This window comes from Penicillium malachiteum (genome assembly GCF_028827825.1).
Source record: "Penicillium malachiteum strain IBT 17515 chromosome Unknown utg000002l:1.0-8849297.0:1.0-8852440.0, whole genome shotgun sequence".
Taxonomy (NCBI): domain Eukaryota; kingdom Fungi; phylum Ascomycota; class Eurotiomycetes; order Eurotiales; family Aspergillaceae; genus Penicillium; species Penicillium malachiteum.
In genome coordinates this window covers 7,815,322-7,837,266 of record NW_026643095.1, presented here as the reverse complement: position 1 = coordinate 7,837,266, position 21,945 = coordinate 7,815,322, and the positions used below count along the sequence as shown (strand labels likewise).

The following is a 21,945-nucleotide window of genomic DNA, read 5'->3' as shown; positions in this document are numbered from 1 at the left end:
GCTCGAGTCGTGAGCAATTCATTCCATGTGCTATCGGCACCTTATGTTCATCATTCATATCAGATTGAATATGATATCGCTAGCCTATCCCTAGTATATAAAAATGCATGTCTTGTGATAAAGACCGTAAACCCCACAAAACGGGTAACATTGAAACAAACTCCATTCTATACGCCGTCAACATCCAAAACCAGTTGGAGAGGAAGAAAAATGATAATGGGCAAGCCTGGGAATCTACAAAGAAATCTGGGACATTCAGTGGTGAGTAACCGTGTCGTTTCGTTGGGATCTCATTTGTTGTGTATGAACAACGTTCGGAATGAGTCCCAATGATCTGAGTCCGCGTAGCTGTTGATTCATATTGATTAGTATCGAGACGAACATGTGATTAAGAGCATGAATAGGAAAAAAATAGTGCGCGCATCACGTACATATAGACCATGCTACTTCGCAAGCTGGTCACCAGGGTATCTGGGTACCATCGGAAGATATACATAACGAACGCCCAGGTGAAACTGGCGAACGCTGGCCAAGCGTGTTCGTAAATCTTGGCTCGAGCTTCAGGGGTGACGAGAGGGGAGAGAGGGTGCATATTGGGTTCGACGGCAAGTTTGGCGAGGGAGAGCATCACGCGGGCAAAGACGTAGATAACGATCTAGAAATGTGTTAGTATTTCGATATCTCAACCCAAATGCCATTCAGATGCAAGACTCGGAGCTTGCGATGCTCATACCTGCTGGCTAATACTTCCCGGGTTCCGTCCGAAGACAGTATATCCACCCATTAACCCCGCAAAGAAGCTATCATATCGACCCTCCTTCCCAGAGCCTGCGGGGTTGAGGTTTCGGAGAACGATCATGGAGAGTTTGTAAACGACCGCAAATGTGGAAAGATTTCGCGCATGTTGGCGTGTTGCTTTAAGAACGAGCTTGAGCTTTTCCCGGAATCTAAATGGTGAGCCGTTAGCCCGCCGGGAAACCTAAGAGCCGTAAAGGAGAGAGGAGTGTTGGCACATACGTTCCTGATCGAAACAAAAATATCATTCTAAGTATCACATGCGCAGTTAGTTTCAACCATGTTCCCTCATATGCCTTGTTCAGCTCAATAGTTCCAGTATTTCAACTTACACAAGCGCGTGCGGAAACCGCACCTTCGATCCGTACACGATGCCATTACGGGCGCCCTTGATTAATGATAGGAAGGGCGCAAGCTCGGGCTTGAGGACGATAGTATCCAGTTGTGTCTTGCAGAAGGCTTATGTTAGTATTTCTTCTTTCTGCGTATGCATGTACTGGTGGGGACAAGTTCTCACTAAAAGCTTATCCATAGCGTCGCAAGTCCTCGGCAGGAGGTCGGACGTGGACAAAGAAAAGGCTACTCGGGAATCTCACCACAGCGAAAAGTCCTCAGAGCGATGAAGGTCATTAGGGGAAGAATAAATGAGGATATGGAGGGGGAAGGGGAATGAGAATGACGGCACTTAGCTCGGGCCAGCACGAGTGAAAAGGGCCTCGGCATGTGAGAGGATGCCGAGCACGCCAACGTCATGGTCACGTGTTCTATACAAATACGATTTTGGAGATTGGCAGTAGCATACTATGATATAAATGATTGCCATGAGTATCAATATCTTTTCATTGTAGAGTCTAGATACAAAAGTAAGGATGAAAAGGGTGGGTAAATAAAATGCCTGTATTTATCATCATCACAGTCCATCGAACATAGTACTTTTCCATGCCCGGTATACATGATTATCCTGCAGAATCGCGGACATTAAAAGAAGCACAAACCCTAAACCGGCCCGAAGAAACGCCTTGACAAGAATTTATAACAATGCAAGTAAGTCTACTCCTTACGAGCCCGCTTGTGGCTCTCATCCTCCGAGCTCTCATCATCCATATCCATCATATCCTCGTCGTCATCCTCATCCTCATCCGACTCCATGCCGGCCCGACGCTTCAGACCCTTCATCTTGCGAGTCTGGAGGTTGCCCAGGTCCTGCTTGGCCAAGTGAACGCGACCAACCTTATCACCAATAGAATCCATGGTAATGTTCTTCTTGGTTCTGCCCTCCTCATTCGGCCGCTTGCCCTGCTTCATAGCCTGCTTGATGGCATCTGGCGCTGCAGGACGCATACGGCCAATCTTGAAGTCGAACTTAGGACCAATCTCCTCCAACTCGACACGAGGAAGCTTGTGACCACTGCGCTTGGTAATAACCTTGTACCAGCGCAGGTGGACAATAGGTGACAGACCCTCACGGGCCTCCTCTGCGGCAACCATCAGAACGTACTGCAGACCCTCAACGTCGATACGGTCGGTTTCCTCGCCCTTGAACATATCCAGGAAAAAGCTCTTCAGCATAACGTGCGAAGCGGATGTTGGGTCTTCCCACGGGCTTCCAGCGAACAACATCATCGGGCGCAGACCCTGACCAACGTGCATAACCAGTTCGTTGATAGGAGGAATGGAGTCGGCATCGGAAGGCGGCAGCAGGATCAACTCGCACATATCCAATAGTTGTGAGTTGAAAATTCGGGCCATTGTAAGACAGTTAGGGCGCTTCTTGTTGCTGCTTCCGTAGACTGCCAGACCGCACTCGTTCTTGTTCGCCATGAACTCCAGGCTTTCTGTGTTCTCGAATGGGTGGACGTTTGCATTCTTCTTGTGGAACAGCACCGAGTGGGGCTTAGTGAGTGAGTTGAATGTCTTCAGGACAGTGTTGAGTGCCTGGGGGCATTTTGTGCCGTGCAGCAGGAGAGTCTTCTTCGGGCCTTCGATGAGTTGGGGCTCGCGCGCCTTGAGAATTCGCGCGGTGCGCGGGTTCTTTGCTTTACTGTAAAATAGTCTATTAGTATCATAAATTGGTGTATACGAGTTTCATATACGTACACTTCACGCAACATGATGGCGGGGGATGGTTTTTCTTGTAGAGAACTCCGGACAGAGAGAGTAAAAAACGCAGAAAAGTTTTGGGGGAAAGGCTTGGCGTCCTTATCGATAAGCCAACTTGCGCAAAACTGATAAGCACCAAGTAAATTCGAGTCTCGACCCAGTGACTATTATAAAATGAAGAGAAAATAATAAATAAAATAAAAGAGATATTCATTCCTATCTTTAGGTTTGATTATTTTGTCTGTTTCTAGATATTCCTGGATTTCCACTTTTTGGCAATTTACTCCAGGCGAAGCTTCTCGAACTCCTTGATCTGCTCCTCCAGGCGAGCAGCTTCGCTCTCAGCATCACGGAGACGCTTCTCCTCCTGCTCACGAACCTCAGCCTTGACCTTGTCCTTCCATGAAGGAGCGCTCATGACATTCTGAGATCTGCGGGCGGTCTCACGAGCCCGTTCAAGAGCAGCCTTGGCCTTCTCCTCCTGCTCCAAAGCAACCTCCTTAGACACGCGCAGGTAGACAGCAGCCTCGGAACCGACAGTAGCCACAACGCAGCCCGAAGGTGGGTTGGTGTTCTCGGGACCAAGCTGAGACAACTCACCCAGGGTCTTACCACCAAGAGACTTGATGCTAGTCATCTGCTCAGAGATGGTCTGCTGGCTAGTAGCATCGTAGGTCTGAATGATGATGTCGCCCTTGGTCTTGACATCGTACTGAGCCAGGATAGAACGGATAGCCTTAGAGGTGTTCAAAATGAGCTCATAGGCAGTCTCAGCAGTGGAGTCGTCGAACTCAGCCTGGTACTCGGGGAACTTGGCAGTCATGATAGAGATTGTCTTATCTTCGGGACGGCGGGGCAGACGCTGCCACAAGTGCTCAGTGACGAAAGGCATGATCGGGTGAATCAGAGTGAGAGCTCCCTCGAGAGCGGTGTACAGGGTCTGCTTGGCAGACTCCTGAGTCTCGGGTGAGGCATCCTCTGCCAACAGATACTTAGAGTTCTCGATGAAGACATCGCACAACTGGGAGTACCAGTATTGGTAGATGAGGTTGGCAGTGTTAGAGAAGTCACGCTTCTCCAGCAACTCGTTCACTTCCTTGGCGGCAGAGTTGAGCTTGTGCAGAATCCAGCGCTCAGACAAAGACTCCTTGCCAGTCTTGGTAACCTTAGCCTGGGGCTTGAAGTCTTCGCCCAGCTTACCAAGGACGAACTTGGTGGCCTGGTAAATCTTGTTACAGAAACGGCGGTATCCAAAAATAACCTGGACATCGAAGGCAATATCGCCACCTAAAACAATACAATGTCAGTAAATAAATACGGAACCCTATTAAAGAACATTCACATACCACCAGTAGTGTAAGAAACAAGGGCAAAGCGCAGGGCATCAGCACCACACTCAGGAATACCCTTAGGGAATGCCTTCTTCTGGTACTTGGTAGCAGTAGCAACCTCCTTGTCTGCAAGGTTACCAAGCAAGAGCTTATCGTGAAGAGTTTGCAGCTGAATACCCTCCATGACATCAAGAGGGTCAACCACGTTACCCAGAGACTTGGACATCTTACGACCCTCAGAGTCTCGGATCAGGGAGTGACAGTACACCTCCTTGAAGGGAACCTTGCCGGTCAACTTAATACCAAGCATGATCATACGTGCGACCCAGAAGAAGAGAATATCCCAACCAGTCTCCAGGACGGAAGTGGGGTAGAGTTGCTCGAAGTCGTGAGTCTGACGAGGCCAGCCCAGAGTCGAGAAGGGCCAAAGGCCAGAAGAGAACCAAGTGTCGAGAACATCGGGATCGCGGACCAATTCAAACTTCTTGCCGGGGAACTTGGCCTCGGCCTTCTTGCGAGCATCTTCCTCGGTGCGCCCAGTGACCCAGGAGTTGCCATCACTGTCATCATTTTGCTCACCCTCAATCTTGACAAAGTAAGCAGGGGCCTGGTGACCCCACCACAGCTGACGGGACAAGCACCAGTCGTTCAGGTTTTCCATCCATCGGAAGTAGCTCTTTTCAGCGCTCTCGGGACGAATGATGATCTCACCGTCCTGAACAGCCTTGATGGCAGGACCAACGAGGCTCTCCATCTTCATCCACCATTGAGGCTTAAGAATGGGCTCAATAACATCGTTGGACTTGGAGCAACGGGGAACCTTCATAGGGTTGTGCTCCCACTTCACGTACAGGCCCTTCTCCTTCAGGTCGTTGATAACCTGGTAACGGGCATCAAAGCGCTTCATGCCTTCGTAAGGACCAGCGTTCTTGTTGAAGGTACCGTCATCGTTCATAACAGAAATGAATTCCAAGTTGTGCTGCTTTCCACGGTTGAAATCGTTGAAATCGTGGGCGGGAGTAATCTTAACAGCTCCAGTACCGAACTCGGGGTCCACACCATCGTCGGCGACGATAGGCATCAGACGATCAATGAAGGGGTGGCGTGCGTTCTTGCCAATTAGGTGTGCATAGCGCTTATCAGTGGGGTGAACAGCAATACCAGTATCACCGACCATGGTTTCCGGACGGGTAGTAGCAATTTCAATGCGCTCTGCAGTGCCATCAATCTCATAGCAGAAGTGGGTCAAGACACCGAACTCGACCTTCTTCTCATAGCCGGGCACATCGAGGAGGGTACGGCCCTCGATTTCCTTGTTATCGACCTCAAGGTTAGAAAGCGAGGTGTTCAAGGCAACACACCAGTTAACCAGACGGTTGGCACGGTAGATGATGCCCTCCTCGTGGAGACGAACGAAAGTCTCAGTCACAGCGGCGGACAGGTTAGGGTCCATGGTGAACGCCTCGCGAGACCAGTCGAAAGAACCACCAAGTCTTCGCAGGGAGTTCTTAATGTTGCTGTGGTATTGATCCTTCCAATCCCAAATTAACTTGGTCATGGCCTCGCGACCGACGTCGTGACGAGTCTTCTTCTCCTTCTTCCAAAGCATCTTCTCGACAACACTCTGGGTCGAAATACCAGCGTGGTCCATTCCAGGAAGCCACAGGGTGGTCTTACCCTTCATGCGTTGCCAACGAATCATCGTATCTTGGAGGGCATTGGTCAAGGCGTGACCCATGTGCAGGGAACCGGTAACGTTCGGGGGAGGAATGGGGATGACGAAGGAGCCCTCGGGCTTGACGTTGCCGTCAGGACCCCATTCAGGCTTGAAGAGATCACGCTCTTCCCACCAATCGAGGCGGCCCTCTTCGATGGTCTTAGGGTCATAGGCGTCGGTGGTCTTCTCCTTCTCCACCTTGTTGGCCTTCTTCTCAGCCTTGGGAGCAGCAGGTTGGGCAGTAGCAGCCTTAGCCTTCTTCTCCGCGAACTTCTTCGCCTTTTCAGCCTTCTTGCGCTCGCGCTCAACTAGGATGATAACCACTGTCAGCCGGTTGTCTTATTGTCGAAGTATATGGGGTCGAGTATATTCCGTGGGATGGATAAACATACGCTCCTTCTCGGTCTTCACCTTGGGAACGGCTGGGGCATCTTGTCCAGCCTGGGCTTGCGGTTGCTGGGCAGCGGGGGTAGTAGAGTCCCCAGCTATCAAACATGAAGTTAGTGAGCTGCCGCATAGAGGGGATTCGTTTTCCCGGGGCAAGACGTACTGGGGATCTGGGAGGCGGAGTTTTGAGCCATCCTGGAAGATGATCGATATAGCGGAGGTAATCTCCAAGGCGCCGATCGCGCCACGAATCGCCGAATAAGTATCTTGAGGGAGTTGCGGACAAGAAGGAGGGGTGGTTGTGCGAATTGCGGGCAAATTAAATTTCCCACGCAGAGGCAACGAATGAGAAGGCGGGGCTCAACTGAGGATCGGTGGAGACACCCCGAGGCTTGAGAACAATGACTCACTGACTATATACAGCTATGTATGCAACATTGGACTAAATAATAATTAGGGAGGTGATATTATCTCATGGGTTGTCGCATTGACCTATTCTCAATGAGTCAATTTCAATGAAGTTCGAAGAACGGTCGCGTTCTCACGTGATGGCGCTGGTGCCAACGGGCGATCTGATCTATGAATCCCTCCATCTCATATACTATCCAAGTCTATATAAAGCATCAGTCTGATATTGCTACTGCTTTTTCCCATGGGCAATATTCAGGGATGCTATCTGAAAAATTTCAGGGTAAACTGTGGTGCTACAGTGGTGCATTGGGCACAAATATGATTTAAACAAGGTATCCATGCCCAATTAGCTACTATGCATTACTGGCGCCATTGATCATCCATATTTATCCAACCCTCGGAAGTTAAAGCTAGATATTGAGACCGAAACTACTCCCAAGAGTAAGTTCAAGCTACTGGCCTACTAGTACATGCTAGTGTTAAGGCGTCGGGAGACTCGGGCCCACTACTAGTATGTAGTAGCAAATTCCTACATAGTATGAAGATATATCCGTATACTGTATAGCGTAGTTACTGCGTAGTAGGTCTACTACTAGTAGTCGGTCTTCGGAATTTCAAAATTTGAAATGCAATTATCTCTTCAAACCACTCTTCCGTGGCTCTGGTCAGTAACATAAGATACCTCCCTAACCCCGTCACTCCAGAAGAAACTGTGCATAAAAAGCAGGAAAGGGAATAGCATATCAAAATCATGGGCGGGGAGTACGAGGGAAAACAAAGTGATTCATGAATCCAGAACACCGGACCAACCACGAAGGGAAGAAGAGAGCACTCGAGAATGGAATGGCGAAGATAAAAGAAAAAGCGCTATACAATTAGGCAGATATGGGAGAGAAACTCCTCCCGCTCTAAGACGTCAACTGATTTATTGCGCTCACTAATACGCCCGTAGAACCGAGGCAGTGTAGGCCCATTGGGCCCAAGAAGATTAGAGGTCATATCTTGTCATCAACGTCGTCTCCGTTCGGGAGTCGGTTACCCGCTGCAGCCACTCTTCACATGAGGTGTAGAAGGACTGAGTGAAGAGACAGCCTGGCGATTGCGTCAATCATCCTCCTTCCGATTTTTTTCCCTCGATTGTGCACACCGTTTGTAAGGGCGTTATTCAAATTCAGATAAAAGCAGTTGGGAAGATCGTGATAGCAATGTGCTTATTCTGATGGTAGCGTGAGATGGAGAGGGTGGGGACAAGGAGAACATGAAAAAAAAGAAGACAGAGAGAATAGGGATGCCATCATCATCATTATCACACTGGGAGAATTCAGGACTGAGCGGCGTTGTTTCGTGCTGCGTCAGCACGAACAGGCTCAAAGTACGGGTGTGCCATAGCCTCTTGGGCAGTCAGACGTTCCTATAAGTGATATGATGATTAGAAAGAGAAAATTGATGCAAGAGAGGAGGAAAACAAAATCAGAGATGACATACAGCATGATCGTAGCGTAGGAGCTTGTCGAGGAAATCAATCGCCTCGTCGCTCACAAAGCGCTGGTTTTCAGCAGTAACAAACGAGTGCCAGGGCTTGCGAGGGAAGCGCGAGAGAATCTCATCATATTGCGGGTCCAACTCAATATCATATTTGTCCAGGTACTCGAAAAGCTCCTCGGTACCAAGAACCTTGGCGATTTTGACCAATTGGTCAGAGTTGCTGTTGCCGTGGAAGAAGGGCTCCTTGCGGAAGATCATTGAGGCGAACATCGCACCCAGTGACCACATATCCAAGGAGTAATCGTACTCTTGGAAATCGACCAGCAGCTCAGGACCCTTGAAGTAGCGGGAGGCTACACGAACGTTGTATTCCGTACCCTTGTGGTAAAACTCAGCGAGACCCCAATCAATCAAGCGCAACTAAAATAAGTTAGAATGAAGAACGAACTTTAAGGTCAGGAATGTAATTACGAACCTTGCGCTTCTCGTGATCAATCATAACGTTGTGGGGCTTCACGTCTCGGTGCATGATACCCTTACTGTGACAGAAGTCGAGCGCCTTCAACAACTCAAAAACGTAGAAACGCACGTCATAATCCGTGAAGCGGGGGTACAGGGTGCGGAAATCGGTGTTATTGACAGCCTCAAACACAAGACTGGGGGTTTTGCTCTGGTTATCACGCACTACATCCAGGAGTGCGACAACGTTCGGACCTCCGGCAAGGTTCTGAAGAATCTTGATCTCACGCTTGATCTTCTTCTTCTTGACGGGCTTGAGGACCTTGATAACACATTTCTGATAGTTGACCACGTTGATACCTTCGAATACTTCGGAGTATTTTCCTCGGCCTAGAATGGATAAGGTCAGCAGGAGGTCGGTCAATCACAGGGGTGTCTCCACACTTCAGGCATGACCGCGGGCGATACGCTCAACCAGGGTGGAGGCTGCAATCGAGATGTACCGTACCTATCTTACGAACGATTTCGTAGTTCTCCAAAACGCCCCAAGAGATGTTGACACTGTCATAATCCCAGTAGGATCGAGGCATATGCTCGTTTACATCGGCATAAACGCGCGCCATGGTGATCGTAGACGGCTTCTGAGTCCGCCCACAACCGAAATCAGATGCGGCGAGTGGGGGTTTAAGCGGGGGTCGCGAATGAGGAACGTTGTTTGAAGGGTCGAGAGAGAAACAAGAGAGATGAAGATGAGAAATAGAAGGCCCAGCAACTGACCAGCCCGAACGTAACCGTTCGATCGATCGGTCCTGAAAGCAATGTTTAATGGAGGGGGAGATATTAATGTGAGAGCGAGATCTGCTGTTCCGCCTTGTCACGGGACTTGCTGTGTGGAGAGCAAGCTAAATACGGTTAGACTATGGACCCTCGGAAACACAATGTTCCGGCGGTTTTTCTGTCCAGGTGGTTTTCAGTTGCCTATTTCGGACAAGCTGTGACTTTTTGGTTCTGTGTGTTGCGACAAGACCTCCCAGCAACCTGGGTCTCATCAGCTCTTTATTCTTCGGTACAGGACTTATCAGCACATCATGTTCTATGATCTCAATGTCCCATATAGCCCGGATGACCCAGAGGTGCCCCACACTCTAAATTTTCTGGCTGAACGTAAGTCATCCTGCCAACCCAAGTTAGCTCATGGGTGTTGCTTCTAGACCACATGAGGTATTGACCTGACTCTTCAAGTTGGTTACACCACCGTCGCCCTGTCCCAAACTATCACCGGAAAGCTCCCTACAACCATCAAACCACCACTTCTTCCGCAGAATCCACCTAAATCCCTCCAACTATTGACCCGCCTGAACTTGACCCTCGCCGATCCCGCCCAAAATCAACGTTTGAACAATCTGTCCCAAGCTTATGACTTGGTTGCGCTTCGCCCAACAAATGAAAAAGCTCTTTTGAACGCCTGTACAAACCTAGAATGTGATATCGTCTCACTTGACCTCTCAGTTCGACTCCCATACCACTTCAAATTCAAGATGCTGTCTGCTGCAGTGTCACGTGGGGTTCGTCTAGAGATCTGCTATGGACCGGGAGTCACGGGAAGCGGAGTAGATGCTCGCCGCAATCTGATTGGGAATGCTATGGCCTTGGTTCGGGCAACACGCGGACGTGGCATTATTGTGTCAAGTGAGGCTCGGAGGGCGTTGAGCTTGCGAGCTCCGTGGGATGTGATCAATTTAACATGTATATGGGGTCTATCACAAGAACGTGGTAAGGAGGCTATCTGCGAGGAAGCACGAAAAGTGACAGCATTGGCAAAACTGAAGCGAAATAGCTGGCGGGGAATTGTTGACATTATCCACGGTGGAGAGAAAGCCAGCTCCGAGAAGCCCACGCCAACACAAAAAGCCACGAACAAGTCCAATGCGTCTCCCGAGAAGAGTAAAGATGCGGATAACCTGAAAAGAAAGGCGTCTATCGGCTCTGACGCGGTGGCGGAAGAAGCCGAGAAGCACTTATCAAAGCGGGAATTGAAACGGCGAGCAAAGAAAGCTCGGTTGGAAACTCTCGGACCAGATGCAAGCTGAGAGTTTTCCGATTTTTACTTGATCTATACTAGAGGAATTCCATTGTGGAATGAATGCCGCCGCCCAGGGAAACACCTTGCGCCTACATTAACCGCGCAAGCAGAGCCATTGGCTCCTCAAAACGAAGCCCCTAAATCCATGTCTTATGGTAATTACATTAATGCTAGCCGCCTGACAGCCATCATGACATCCAGTTGGCTATTTGGAATTTGAGCGTGATGACTTATTCCAGTGACCATATGAAATGGAAACCATACATTTGCAATTCCCACAAATGGGTTCAAATGACTGGTCCTATATTTTGGACCAGATCGCCATTTCAGACGGGTTAGCGACATTTACTCCGAGACATGGTCTACTATCGAGCGTGTTGAGCAAAACCTCCACATCCATACCACCAGACAATGTACATTATTTATCCTATATCCATCCTGTTCCAAAGCACCATTCTTTGAGCATATATTACTTGTAGAAGTAGTAGTAGTAGTAGTAGTTTTAGTTGTATTAGCACTTGAGTGATCTCGCTTATTCTAAAATCAGCGATGCTAAAAAAGAAAAAAAGTCACCAGTCAAGTCCTTACTAATACTATCTTTTCATTGAACCTTGTGAATTTGCAGTCAAGCGTGAAACCTTGAGATTAGAGCTTGAGAGGCAAGTGACAGTTAAGATATTACCAAGAAGAAAATTGAATGATATATGGTATCGTACAAAACTACCTAGGTATAATACATGTCAAGTGGCGATGATGATGTGCCAAACAAACATCCGGGCCTGCTTGAGATTTTTGCTATGCTCAATGAGAGTCCGAGAGACCATCACTAGCTATTGAAGAGTGTTTCTTGTTCCTCAGCTTATCTCGCACACTTGTAGCCAGTTCGATTGTTTCTCGAGGAAGACCAGCTAGCTGAGCAACCTTCAATGCGTGTGATTCACGATTGACACCTTTTCGAAGACGGTGCACGAAAGAAAAAGACCCCCGGCCTGTCGCTTTGACGTCAGTGCAGTATCTTTCCAAATGTTCAAACTTCTGCGTCATGTCGGCAAGACCGTGGAAATGGGTAGCAAAAAGAGTGCGGCACTGGTTATGATAATGCAAGTGGTGCAGACAAGCAAAACTGACAGCGGTTCCGTCTTCGGGCGTTGTTCCACGGCCAACTTCATCCATAATCACGAAGGATCTTGGGGTAGCCTGCTTAAGAATAGCAGCGGTCTCAAGCATCTCCACCATGAAAGTAGATTGATCACGGAACAGATCATCTGCCGCTCCAATACGACTGAATATCTGATCCACAAGTCCGATCTCGGCGTAAGCTGCTGGCACATATGACCCGACCTGTGCGAGGATGGTGATAAGAGCATTTTGGCGCAAGAATGTACTTTTTCCAGCCATATTCGGCCCAGTGATAAGCCAGATCCGTTCTTGATCACCAAGAAAGCAGTCGTTGCTCACGAATGATCTTCCCTGCTCTTCAAGCCCAAGCTTTACGGTTGCGTGCCTCCCACCTGCGATTTTATGCTTCGTTCCTTCGTTAAGGATAGGTCGAACCATTTTTTGTTCTTGAGCGAGCGTGGCAAAGGAACAGGCCACATCCAGTTCGTCCATCACTGCTGCGTTGCGGCGGATTTTCACCAAATTCAGTATCACTTCGCGGCGGAGATGTTCGAAGATTGCTTGCTCTTCTTGTCGAATTTGTATCTTGACACGATCCATCTTATTTCCTAGTTCTGTCCATGCCGGAAGATAGAACGAGCGTGTAGATTTGGTCGAAGAGACATTCCGTGTGACTCCTAATTCCTCAAGAGACTGTTGGGAAATTTTGGGACCTTTGACATGGCAGATGTGACCCAGACCTGGAGTCCATTTCAAATTTAGGGCTGACGAGCCAACGTAATCACGGAGCTTCTTAATTAGCGTAATTTTCTCGTTGAACAGATCCTCCAACTCAGTATGTAGAGCGTTTAGATTCTCACTGGCGTTGCGTCTCATAATCCATGTCTCAAATTCTCCAGCTTCAGGGTCTACCGCAGCTTTCTCACTAGCCTTGGTTCTTACTTTCTTGGGCAATGACTCCAATTCACTCGATGTGCCTTCATTTATAGCAACCTCCTGCGCTAAGCTGACAGCTTCAGCAGCAGTGCTATCCTGAATCCGTTGTTGCCGCAGGACACCTTCTTCGTCGATGGCAGAAGATATTTTGTTGGCGAGCGCAACGGGCCCTTCAAGATAGAGCCGTGAAATCATAGAAAGGAGACTACCTCTAGCACCAGATGGGAGACCAGACGTGAATAGCCGTTCATGGTCAGAAAGAACCTGCTTCACCCCCTGGGAAGCCTCAATGGCCCTCGAGAGGCAGATCAAATCGTCTGGATCTCCCTTTCCCATAGCAAACTTCTGCACTAGCCGTTGGGAATCATAGCTGCGTTTTAATAATTGAACGACATTATCGCGAAGATTCTCATTCTCAATGAAGATTGAAACTAGATCAAGTCGTTCATTGATAGCCAGGAGTGAAGTGGAGGGGGAAGCTGCATGAAACAGATTAGTGTCAAGACAGAGTGAAGTGGTCTGGACTTATAGCTTACTGAGTCGATCTCGTAGAAGGCGAGCACCACTTTTTGTAGAAGTCCTACGGACCGCATGAAGCAGGCTTCCCTTCCCGAATCCATCCCGCGAGGTCTCCAAAATTTCGAGCCCTCTAAGACTATTACGGTCGATGCTCATTGATTCCTCTAAATGTCTCCGACGGGGAGGCTGGAGTTTGAGGTTAGAGCCTTGCAGTTGTACTCGAATATACTCAAGTAGGCTGTAGCCAGCAGCTACTTCCTCCGCTGTGAAAGACGCATGTGTATCTTCTGGAATCGGGGCTTCGAGCATAGAATCCCATTCTGACATTGGTGAGAATACATCTGGATATCGAAAGAATGTGACAAGACGATGTTCATGTCCCACGAGCTGCTGCAATTCTTGTCCAATGATATCTTGGACATTCTGATCTACCAGAATTTCACGCGCTCCAATCCGAGCAATCGCAGATGGCAGCATCCGGGCCGTTGTCAATTGGGTAAAAAAAGTCTCCTGTTGACAGATCTAGCCATGCTAATCCTACACGCTGAGGTACCGAGGACAACACATGCTGTGACGAATGCGGGTCAATATTTTCTTTTGTTTCAGCTTTCAGAGCAGGCATGTCGAGATAAATGGCTAAAAGGAAGTTGTTTTCAGATGGATCAATGAATTTTTCATCGATTAAAGTGCCCGGTGTGACGATCCTGGCTACTCTTCGATCAAACATCAACCCTCCAGAGCGGGCCTTATCCTCTGCTCCAATAGCAAATTCCTCGCTGATTGCAACATACTTGTTGAGATCTTGGACAAGAATCTTGAGAAAACGATCCAGTTGGAAAAAGGGAAAACCAGCCATGGGAACTGGTCCGGCGCTGGTCTTCTTTGATGCTAATTTCAAGCTAAGTAATGGCGCGAATTCCTCAGCTTGCTCAAAGTAAAGCTAAATAGAGTGTGAGTTTGATACGTGCTTTGTTGGATTTTAGCTTAACTATACCTCGTAAAAGCCACCGACTCGTGTGAGAACAACACAGTTCTTGAATTTCTGCACGTTGTTACGGTGCCCTTGGACCACTGTTGGATACCGAGGAGCATCGTCAACTCCATCATCATATGCCTCTAGCTTAACCACACCCTGTGGGAGATCCTTGAGCTTGACAGTGGCCTGGGATTTGGCGCCTCTTCGAACTTGTACTTGCGGCACTTTGGCAGAGACGCGTGAGTGAATCAATGATGGACGCGCATGGTGACATATAGTTCGATGAACAGGACATTGATAGGCTTTAACACGTAATAATTGTACACTAGAGCATGATGAAATCCTAAATTGAGTCCACCGAGCAACTGGAGTCCCAGTTATGCGCATTGTTGCGAAGCAAGTACATAGGAGGACTTGTATGTATAAGCGGCAGAACCCAAAAGCTCCCCTCCAGGGCTCCTTTCCGCCTTCGCCACCGAAATCTTCCCGAGCTTCTTCAGTTAACCTCACTTTCTGACTTAAATCCCAACCCTGGCCTCCATTTCTCCCCCCAATTCAAGTCTACTCACTTGCGGCCGGAGAATGAGCCAGGTTTGTGAGACCATTTGAAAAATCCAATTCCTCCCGGTTCGACGTGGGGCGTGGTTGACTTGCTGACCGGCGCATCCAAGTTGATTCAAGTCGCGCGATTCATTCATTTTTTTATTCCATTTCGTTAATCATTTTTACGACTAAATTACACAACCACCAACATGGCGGACCAAAATATTTCTCAGTACAAATATTCGGCAATGTCCAACCTGGTTCTCCAGGCGGACCGTCGTTTCATCAGCCGCGTTAATGACGAGGCAACCGGAGATCCCGAGTCATTGGCAGGTCGCATTGGGATTCGGGAGATGGGCTCACGTATCGCTCGTGATGATGCGCCAAAGTCGAAAAAGAAAGCCGGACCTACGGACGTCGAAAGGGGTGCGATTCATGAGGGTGAAGACGTTTTATTCCGTGAACAGAAAAAGCGCCGTGGCCAACCAGCACAACCCCGAGGCCAGGGTATCCTCTCCGCTGCCGATGCTCTCGTTGAAGGCTTAAAATATCGCCCTCGGACACCCGCGACTCGAGCGACATATGACCTTATCCTTACGATTACCGGAACCCACTTGGGCGATGTACCCCACGAAGTTGTTCGAAGTGCCGCCGATGCCGTTTTGGAATACCTTAAGGACGAAGATATGAAAGATTTCGATAAGAAAAAGGAAGTTGATGACCTTCTGGGCAGTTCTATGAACCCGAAAGAGTTTAATGAGCTGGTGAACCTTGGGAAGAAAATTACAGACTACGACGCCCAGGACGATGACGAGGATATGGACGGTGGCTTTGATGAGGCAGGTTCTGAGCTTGATGAACGTCAAGGTGTTGCCGTTGTTTTCGACGAAGAAGACGAAGACGAAGAGCGTATGGGCACCGTTGACGAGATTCGAGAGGAGGACAGCGACGAGGATGAAGAAGACGAGCAAGATCAACCTGATGTCGCCGCCCAAGAGGCCGATGAGGGTGATGAAATGGTCATCGATGGAGGCTTCGACCGTGATACTAAGTCCGGAGACAAAGCTGGTCTGAAGGTCTCTGCTCACGAGATTGACGCTTACTGGTTGCAGCGACAAATTGGTGCGTTGTACTCAGATGCCCATATTCAACAAGAAAAGACCCGGGAAGCCCTTGAGATTCTTGGTGGTCAAACAGAGGATGGTTCCGAGCGACCTCTTCGAGATGTTGAGAATGACCTGATGGAGCTCTTTGACTATGAGCATGCCAAGCTTGTCGCAAAATTGGTGACAAACCGGGACAAAGTCAACTGGGTCACCCGATGGAAGCAGGTTGCTGAAGATGCGGACGCCCGTCACCTTGTGGAAAGTCAAATGGTCGAAGCTGGTCATCGCGCTATTCTGGACGAAATCCGCGGAAAGTCTGCTCGTGATGATCTTGCCGATCGTCCTGACAAGCGTATCAAGCTTGACTTGATGGACGTCGATGTTCCCTCAGCACCAAAAGAAGAGGAGAAGCCTGCTACGGAAGGTGGATTGGTCGGTGGTCTCCAGCCCAAGAAACTCATCAACCTTGAGAATCTGGTTTTCCATCAGGGCAACCATCTCATGACCAACCCCAATGTCAAGCTCCCTCAAGGCTCCACTAAGCGGACTTTCAAGGGATATGAAGAGATCCATGTCCCACCGCCCAAGGCGAAGAGAGAGGCTGGAGAGAAAAACATCCCGACTACGGAATTACCTGACTGGGCGCGTGTTGGATTTGGAAGCTCGAAGGAACTGAACCGAGTACAGACCAAGTGTTACCCCTCAGCCTTCCACGATGATGGAAACCTTCTTGTCTGCGCACCTACTGGCTCTGGAAAAACCAACGTTGCCATGCTTACTATTTTGCGAGAAATTGGTAAGCACCGCAACCCAGAGACCGGAGAGGTAATGCTCGACGACTTCAAAATTGTATATATCTCTCCTCTCAAGGCGTTGGTTCAGGAGCAGGTTGGAAACCTTGGAAAACGTCTCGAACCCTATGGCATTCGTGTGGCTGAGCTCACTGGTGATCGTCAACTCACCAAGCAGCAAATTGCCGACACGCAGGTCATTGTTACTACCCCCGAGAAGTTTGATGTCATTACCCGAAAGGCTTCCGAGACCAGTTACACCAATCTTGTCCGACTCATTGTCATTGATGAGATTCATCTGCTTCACGATGATCGTGGTCCTGTCATTGAGAGCATTGTTAGTCGTATTATCCGCCGCGTCGAACAAACTGGCGACCCTGTGCGAATCGTGGGTCTCAGTGCCACCTTGCCAAACTACCGTGATGTTGGAAACTTCCTTCGTGCCGATCCCGAGAAGGGTGTTTTTCATTTTGATGGCTCATTCCGACCTTGTCCTTTGAAACAGGAATTCATCGGTGTCACTGACAAGAAAGCCATCAAGCAGCTCAAGACTATGAACGACATCTGTTATACCAAAGTTCTTGAGCAAGTCGGTCAGCGTCGAAACCAGATGCTTATTTTCGTCCACTCAAGAAAGGAGACCGCGAAGACAGCCAAGTATATCAGAGACAAGGCTGTCGAAATGGAAACTATTGGCCAGATTCTTCGAAGTGACGCCGCTAGTCGCGCCATTCTTTCAGAAGAGGCTGAGTCCGTTGATGATGCTTCTCTCAAAGATCTTCTGCCTTACGGCCTGGGAATCCATCATGCTGGTCTGAGTCTGGCAGATCGTGATTCTGTCCAGGCGCTTTTCGCCGATGGTAGTATCCAAGTTCTGATCTGTACCGCAACCCTCGCCTGGGGTGTTAACCTTCCCGCGCACACTGTCATCATCAAGGGAACCCAAGTGTATTCCCCTGAGAAGGGTAGCTGGGTTGAACTGAGTCCCCAAGATGTACTTCAAATGCTTGGCCGTGCTGGTCGACCCCAGTACGATACCTTCGGAGAGGGTATCATCATTACCTCTCAATCTGAGATGCAATATTATCTCTCGCTTCTGAACATGCAACTGCCGATTGAGTCTCAGCTTGTAAGCAAGTTGGCTGATAACCTCAACGCTGAGATTGTTTTGGGCAACGTTCGTACCCGTGACGAGGGCGTTGAATGGCTTGGATACAGCTATCTTTACGTTCGAATGCTGCGTTCCCCTGGCTTATACAGTGTTGGTGCAGACTACGAAAACGATGACGCTCTAGAACAGAAGCGTGTTGATCTTATCCACTCCGCCGCCACTGTACTCGAGAGAGCTGGACTCGTCAAGTATGATAAAAAGACTGGACGACTCCAATCAACCGAGCTGGGTCGCATTTCTTCGCATTATTACATCGGCCACAATTCCATGCTCACTTACTCTCAGCATCTTCAGCCTTCCATCACAACCATCGAGCTGTTCCGTATTTTCGCTCTCAGCGACGAATTCAAATACATTCCCGTGCGTCAGGATGAGAAGTTGGAGCTTGGCAAACTTCTTGGCAGAGTTCCAGTGCCTGTCAAGGAGACGATTGATGAGCCCCATGCGAAGATCAATGTTCTCCTTCAAGCTTACATTTCTCGTCTGAAGCTCGACGGACTGGCGTTGATGGCTGATATGGTTTATGTCACACAATCTGCTGGCCGTATCATCCGGGCTATCTTTGAGATTTGCTTGAAGAAGGGCTGGTCATCAGTGGCGAAGACTGCACTTGATCTCTGTAAAATGGCCGAGAAGCGTATGTGGCCAACAATGTCTCCTCTGCGTCAGTTCCATAACTGTCCGAGAGATATCCTGCAAAAGGCCGAGCGGATTGACGTGCCTTGGGCTAGTTACTTTGACTTGGACCCACCGCGTATGGGTGAACTTCTCGGTATGCCTAAGGCTGGACGCGTTGTCTGCGATCTCGTTTCCAAATTCCCTCGACTTGAAGTTCAGGCTCAGGTGCAGCCAATTACTCGATCCTTGCTTCGCGTGGAGTTGACACTGACCCCTAACTTTGTCTGGGACGATGCTGTACACGGTAACGCCCAAGACTTCTGGATCTTGGTTGAAGACTGTGATGGTGAAGAGATTTTGCACCACGATCGTTTCCTGTTACGGCGTGAGTTTGCGCAATCTGAGATGAACGAACATCTCGTTGAATTCACCGTTCCCATTACGGAGCCAATGCCTCCTAACTACTTCATCTCGCTGGTGTCTGATCGCTGGATGCACTCTGAGACTAAGATCGCTGTCTCTTTCCAAAAGCTCGTCCTCCCAGAGCGCTTCCCTCCTCACACCCCATTGCTTGATATGCAGCGTGCACCTGTCAAGGCTTTGAAGCGTGACGAGTACCAGAAACTCTACCCCAACTGGGACCACTTTAACAAGATTCAAACCCAGGTCTTCAAGTCTGTGTTTGACTCGGACGACAATGTCTTCATTGGTGCTCCAACTGGTAGCGGCAAGACTGTCTGTGCCGAATTAGCCTTGCTTCGTCATTGGTCAACTGAGAACAGCGGCCGCGCAGTCTATGTTGCTCCTTTCCAAGAGCTGGTTGACCTGCGCCTCGCCGACTGGGAGAAACGACTCAGTGGTCTTGCAGGGGGCAAGACTATTGTCAAGCTGACTGGAGAGACTACAGCCGATCTGAAACTTCTAGAGCGCGCTGATCTTGTTCTCGCCACCCCCGTCCAATGGGATGTCCTCTCTAGGCAGTGGCAGCGACGAAAGAACATCCAGACTGTGCAATTGTTCATCGCTGATGAACTGCACATGCTTGGTGGCTTCGGAGGCTATATCTACGAAGTTGTTGTTTCACGTATGCACTACATTGCTCTCCAGACTGAAAATGACATGCGTATTCTTGGCCTGAGTGTTCCGCTTGCCAATGCCCGTGATATCGGAGAGTGGATTGGTGCCAATAAGCATACTATCTACAACTTCAGCCCGAACGCTCGCCCTGTACCCTTGGAGCTTCACATTCAGTCTTTCACCATTCCTCATTTCCCCTCCCTGATGCTTGCGATGTCTCGCCCAGCCTACCAATCCATCTTGCAATTGTCGCCTGACAAGTCCGCTCTTATCTTTGTGCCCAGCCGGAAGCAGGCCCGATCAACAGCCATGGATCTCCTGACAGCTTGTGGTATGGATGACAATGAAGATCGATTCCTGAACGCCGATGCCGAGGAGCTCGCACCTCTTCTTAGTCGTGTCCAAGAACAGACTCTCGCCGCTTCCCTGTCTCACGGTATTGGATATTACCACGAGGCATTGTCTCCTACTGATAAGCGTATTGTGTCACACTTGTTCAGTATTGGTGCCATCCAGGTGCTCCTGGCCTCGCGTGATGTCTGTTGGGAATTGGACTTGACAGCCCATCTGGTGATTGTTATGAACACTCAATTCTTCGATGGCCGTGAACACCGTTACATTGATTACCCTATCAGCGAGATTCTTCAGATGTTCGGCAAGGCTTCCCGACCCGGTCAAGACAAGATTGGTCGCGGTGTTCTGATGGTACCTGCGGTCAAGCGTGACTACTACAAGAAGTTCCTTAGCGAGGCGTTGCCTGTGGAGAGTCATCTGCAGGTCTACCTCCACGATGCATTTGTCACTGAGGCTAGCACCAAGACCATTTCTTCGACTCAGGATGCCGTCGACTGGATGACATACACATACTTCTACCGCCGGCTGCTCGCCAACCCCAGCTTCTATGGTCTCAGTGATGTTAGCCACGAAGGGCTGAGCACATTCCTGTCTGAATTGGTTGAGAACACGCTGAAGGAGCTGTCTGAGGCTAAGATCATTGACCTCGACGAGGATGATGACACTGTGTCGCCCTTGAATGCCGCTATGATTAGCGCATACTACAATATTTCCTTCATCACCATGCAAACATTCTTGTTGTCGCTTTCAGCTCGCACCAAGCTCAAGGGTATCCTGGAAATTGTCACCTCGGCCACTGAGTTTGAATCTGTTCAGATCCGTCGTCACGAGGAGCATATCCTTCGCCGTGTCTACGATCGTGTACCCGTCAAGATGTCGCAGGTGGCATATGACTCGCCTCACTTCAAGGCATTTGTACTCCTGCAGGCTCATTTCTCCCGCATGCAGCTGCCAATTGATCTTGCGAAGGATCAAGAGGACATCATTCGCAAGGTTCTCAACTTGCTTAGTGCCTGTGTGGATGTATTGTCTTCAGAGGGCCACATTAATGCTATGAATGCCATGGAGCTGTCGCAGATGGTGGTCCAGGCCATGTGGGACCGTGATAGTTCACTTAAGCAGATCCCCCACTTCTCATCCGAGGCCATCGATGTGGCTAAGGAATACAGGTATGCATTTTCCAATATCTAATTCTATGTCTGAATCATTACTAACTTTTTATTTCTCTGCAGCATTAATGATATCTTTGAATTCATGGACGCTATGGACCCCTCCGAGAACAAGGACTACCAAACTCTCGTCAAGCGCTTGGGCTTGAACAACAAGCAATTGGCGCAAGCGGCCGCTTTCACCAACGAGAAATACCCCAACATTGACCTGGACTTTGAGGTTGAAGATCCTGAGAACATCACCTCTGGTGACCCTGCCTACCTTAAGGTCAAGATCGAGCGTGAGGTTGAAGATGACGAAGAGCCAGATACCGTTGTCCACGCCCCATTCTATCCTAACGAGAAGATGGAGAACTGGTGGCTTGTTGTCGGCGATGAAAAGACCAAGAATTTACTCGCAATCAAGCGTGTTACGATCGGTCGCAAGTTGGAGCTGCGCCTAGAATATGTTGTCCCCACTCCTGGAGAGCATGAGCTCACTCTTTACCTAATGAGTGATAGTTATGTTGGTGTGGATCAAGCCCCCACATTCACCGTGACCGCAGCTGAAGGAATGGATGAAGATGAGAGTGAGGAAGAAGAGGAGTAAATGAATCCTTTATGTCTTTTCTTTCAAATGTTTTATGTTTTTGTGTAATAATATTCCTTGGAGCTTACTCGGATACAAAAGGCGTTAGAAATGTTCAACCCCTTTCTCAATATTTCTTCAGGATCGTAGATTTAAATTTATCAGATTGATCATCTCATGTATTACCATAAGCAGTATAAGTATTACATAGTGCTACATAGTGTTTATGC

General features: G+C 48.9%; 7 protein-coding genes across 7 annotated transcripts; 2 read left to right on the top strand and 5 right to left on the bottom strand.

Annotated features, from left to right (window-relative positions):
- Positions 1 to 290: 290 nt before the first annotated feature.
- Positions 291 to 1,327, bottom strand: N7483_005917 (Tim17/Tim22/Tim23/Pmp24 family protein; the record flags this gene model as incomplete). Its single annotated transcript, XM_057089354.1, has 5 exons — positions 291 to 348; positions 432 to 655; positions 734 to 947; positions 1,128 to 1,243; positions 1,313 to 1,327. 5 exons carry the CDS (start codon positions 1,325 to 1,327, stop codon positions 291 to 293), a joined length of 627 nt encoding a protein of 208 aa, XP_056949183.1.
- A 518-nt stretch (positions 1,328 to 1,845) lies between these two features.
- Positions 1,846 to 2,906, bottom strand: N7483_005916 (rRNA-binding ribosome biosynthesis protein RPF2; the record flags this gene model as incomplete). The annotated part of the gene is made up of 2 exons (XM_057089353.1): positions 1,846 to 2,836; positions 2,893 to 2,906. The coding sequence occupies 2 exons, from the start codon at positions 2,904 to 2,906 to the stop codon at positions 1,846 to 1,848; spliced, it is 1,005 nt and encodes a 334-aa protein (XP_056949182.1).
- A 269-nt stretch (positions 2,907 to 3,175) lies between these two features.
- On the bottom strand, positions 3,176 to 6,524 carry N7483_005915 (valine--tRNA ligase; the record flags this gene model as incomplete). The annotated part of the gene is made up of 5 exons (XM_057089352.1): positions 3,176 to 4,182; positions 4,242 to 5,337; positions 5,401 to 6,266; positions 6,336 to 6,428; positions 6,494 to 6,524. 5 exons carry the CDS (start codon positions 6,522 to 6,524, stop codon positions 3,176 to 3,178), a joined length of 3,093 nt encoding a protein of 1,030 aa, XP_056949181.1.
- A 1,538-nt stretch (positions 6,525 to 8,062) lies between these two features.
- N7483_005914 (casein kinase II subunit alpha/alpha') lies at positions 8,063 to 9,308 on the bottom strand (the record flags this gene model as incomplete). Its single annotated transcript, XM_057089351.1, has 4 exons — positions 8,063 to 8,152; positions 8,227 to 8,646; positions 8,702 to 9,075; positions 9,194 to 9,308. The coding sequence occupies 4 exons, from the start codon at positions 9,306 to 9,308 to the stop codon at positions 8,063 to 8,065; spliced, it is 999 nt and encodes a 332-aa protein (XP_056949180.1).
- Positions 9,309 to 9,773: 465 nt separating this feature from the next.
- N7483_005913 (ribonuclease P subunit p30 family protein) lies at positions 9,774 to 10,775 on the top strand (the record flags this gene model as incomplete). The annotated part of the gene is made up of 2 exons (XM_057089350.1): positions 9,774 to 9,849; positions 9,928 to 10,775. The coding sequence occupies 2 exons, from the start codon at positions 9,774 to 9,776 to the stop codon at positions 10,773 to 10,775; spliced, it is 924 nt and encodes a 307-aa protein (XP_056949179.1).
- Positions 10,776 to 11,569: 794 nt separating this feature from the next.
- On the bottom strand, positions 11,570 to 14,705 carry N7483_005912 (mismatch repair ATPase MSH1; the record flags this gene model as incomplete). Its single annotated transcript, XM_057089349.1, has 4 exons — positions 11,570 to 13,302; positions 13,360 to 13,852; positions 13,884 to 14,282; positions 14,337 to 14,705. The coding sequence occupies 4 exons, from the start codon at positions 14,703 to 14,705 to the stop codon at positions 11,570 to 11,572; spliced, it is 2,994 nt and encodes a 997-aa protein (XP_056949178.1).
- A 365-nt stretch (positions 14,706 to 15,070) lies between these two features.
- Positions 15,071 to 21,736, top strand: N7483_005911 (ATP-dependent RNA helicase BRR2; the record flags this gene model as incomplete). The annotated part of the gene is made up of 2 exons (XM_057089348.1): positions 15,071 to 21,147; positions 21,211 to 21,736. The coding sequence occupies 2 exons, from the start codon at positions 15,071 to 15,073 to the stop codon at positions 21,734 to 21,736; spliced, it is 6,603 nt and encodes a 2,200-aa protein (XP_056949177.1).
- Positions 21,737 to 21,945: the final 209 nt, after the last annotated feature.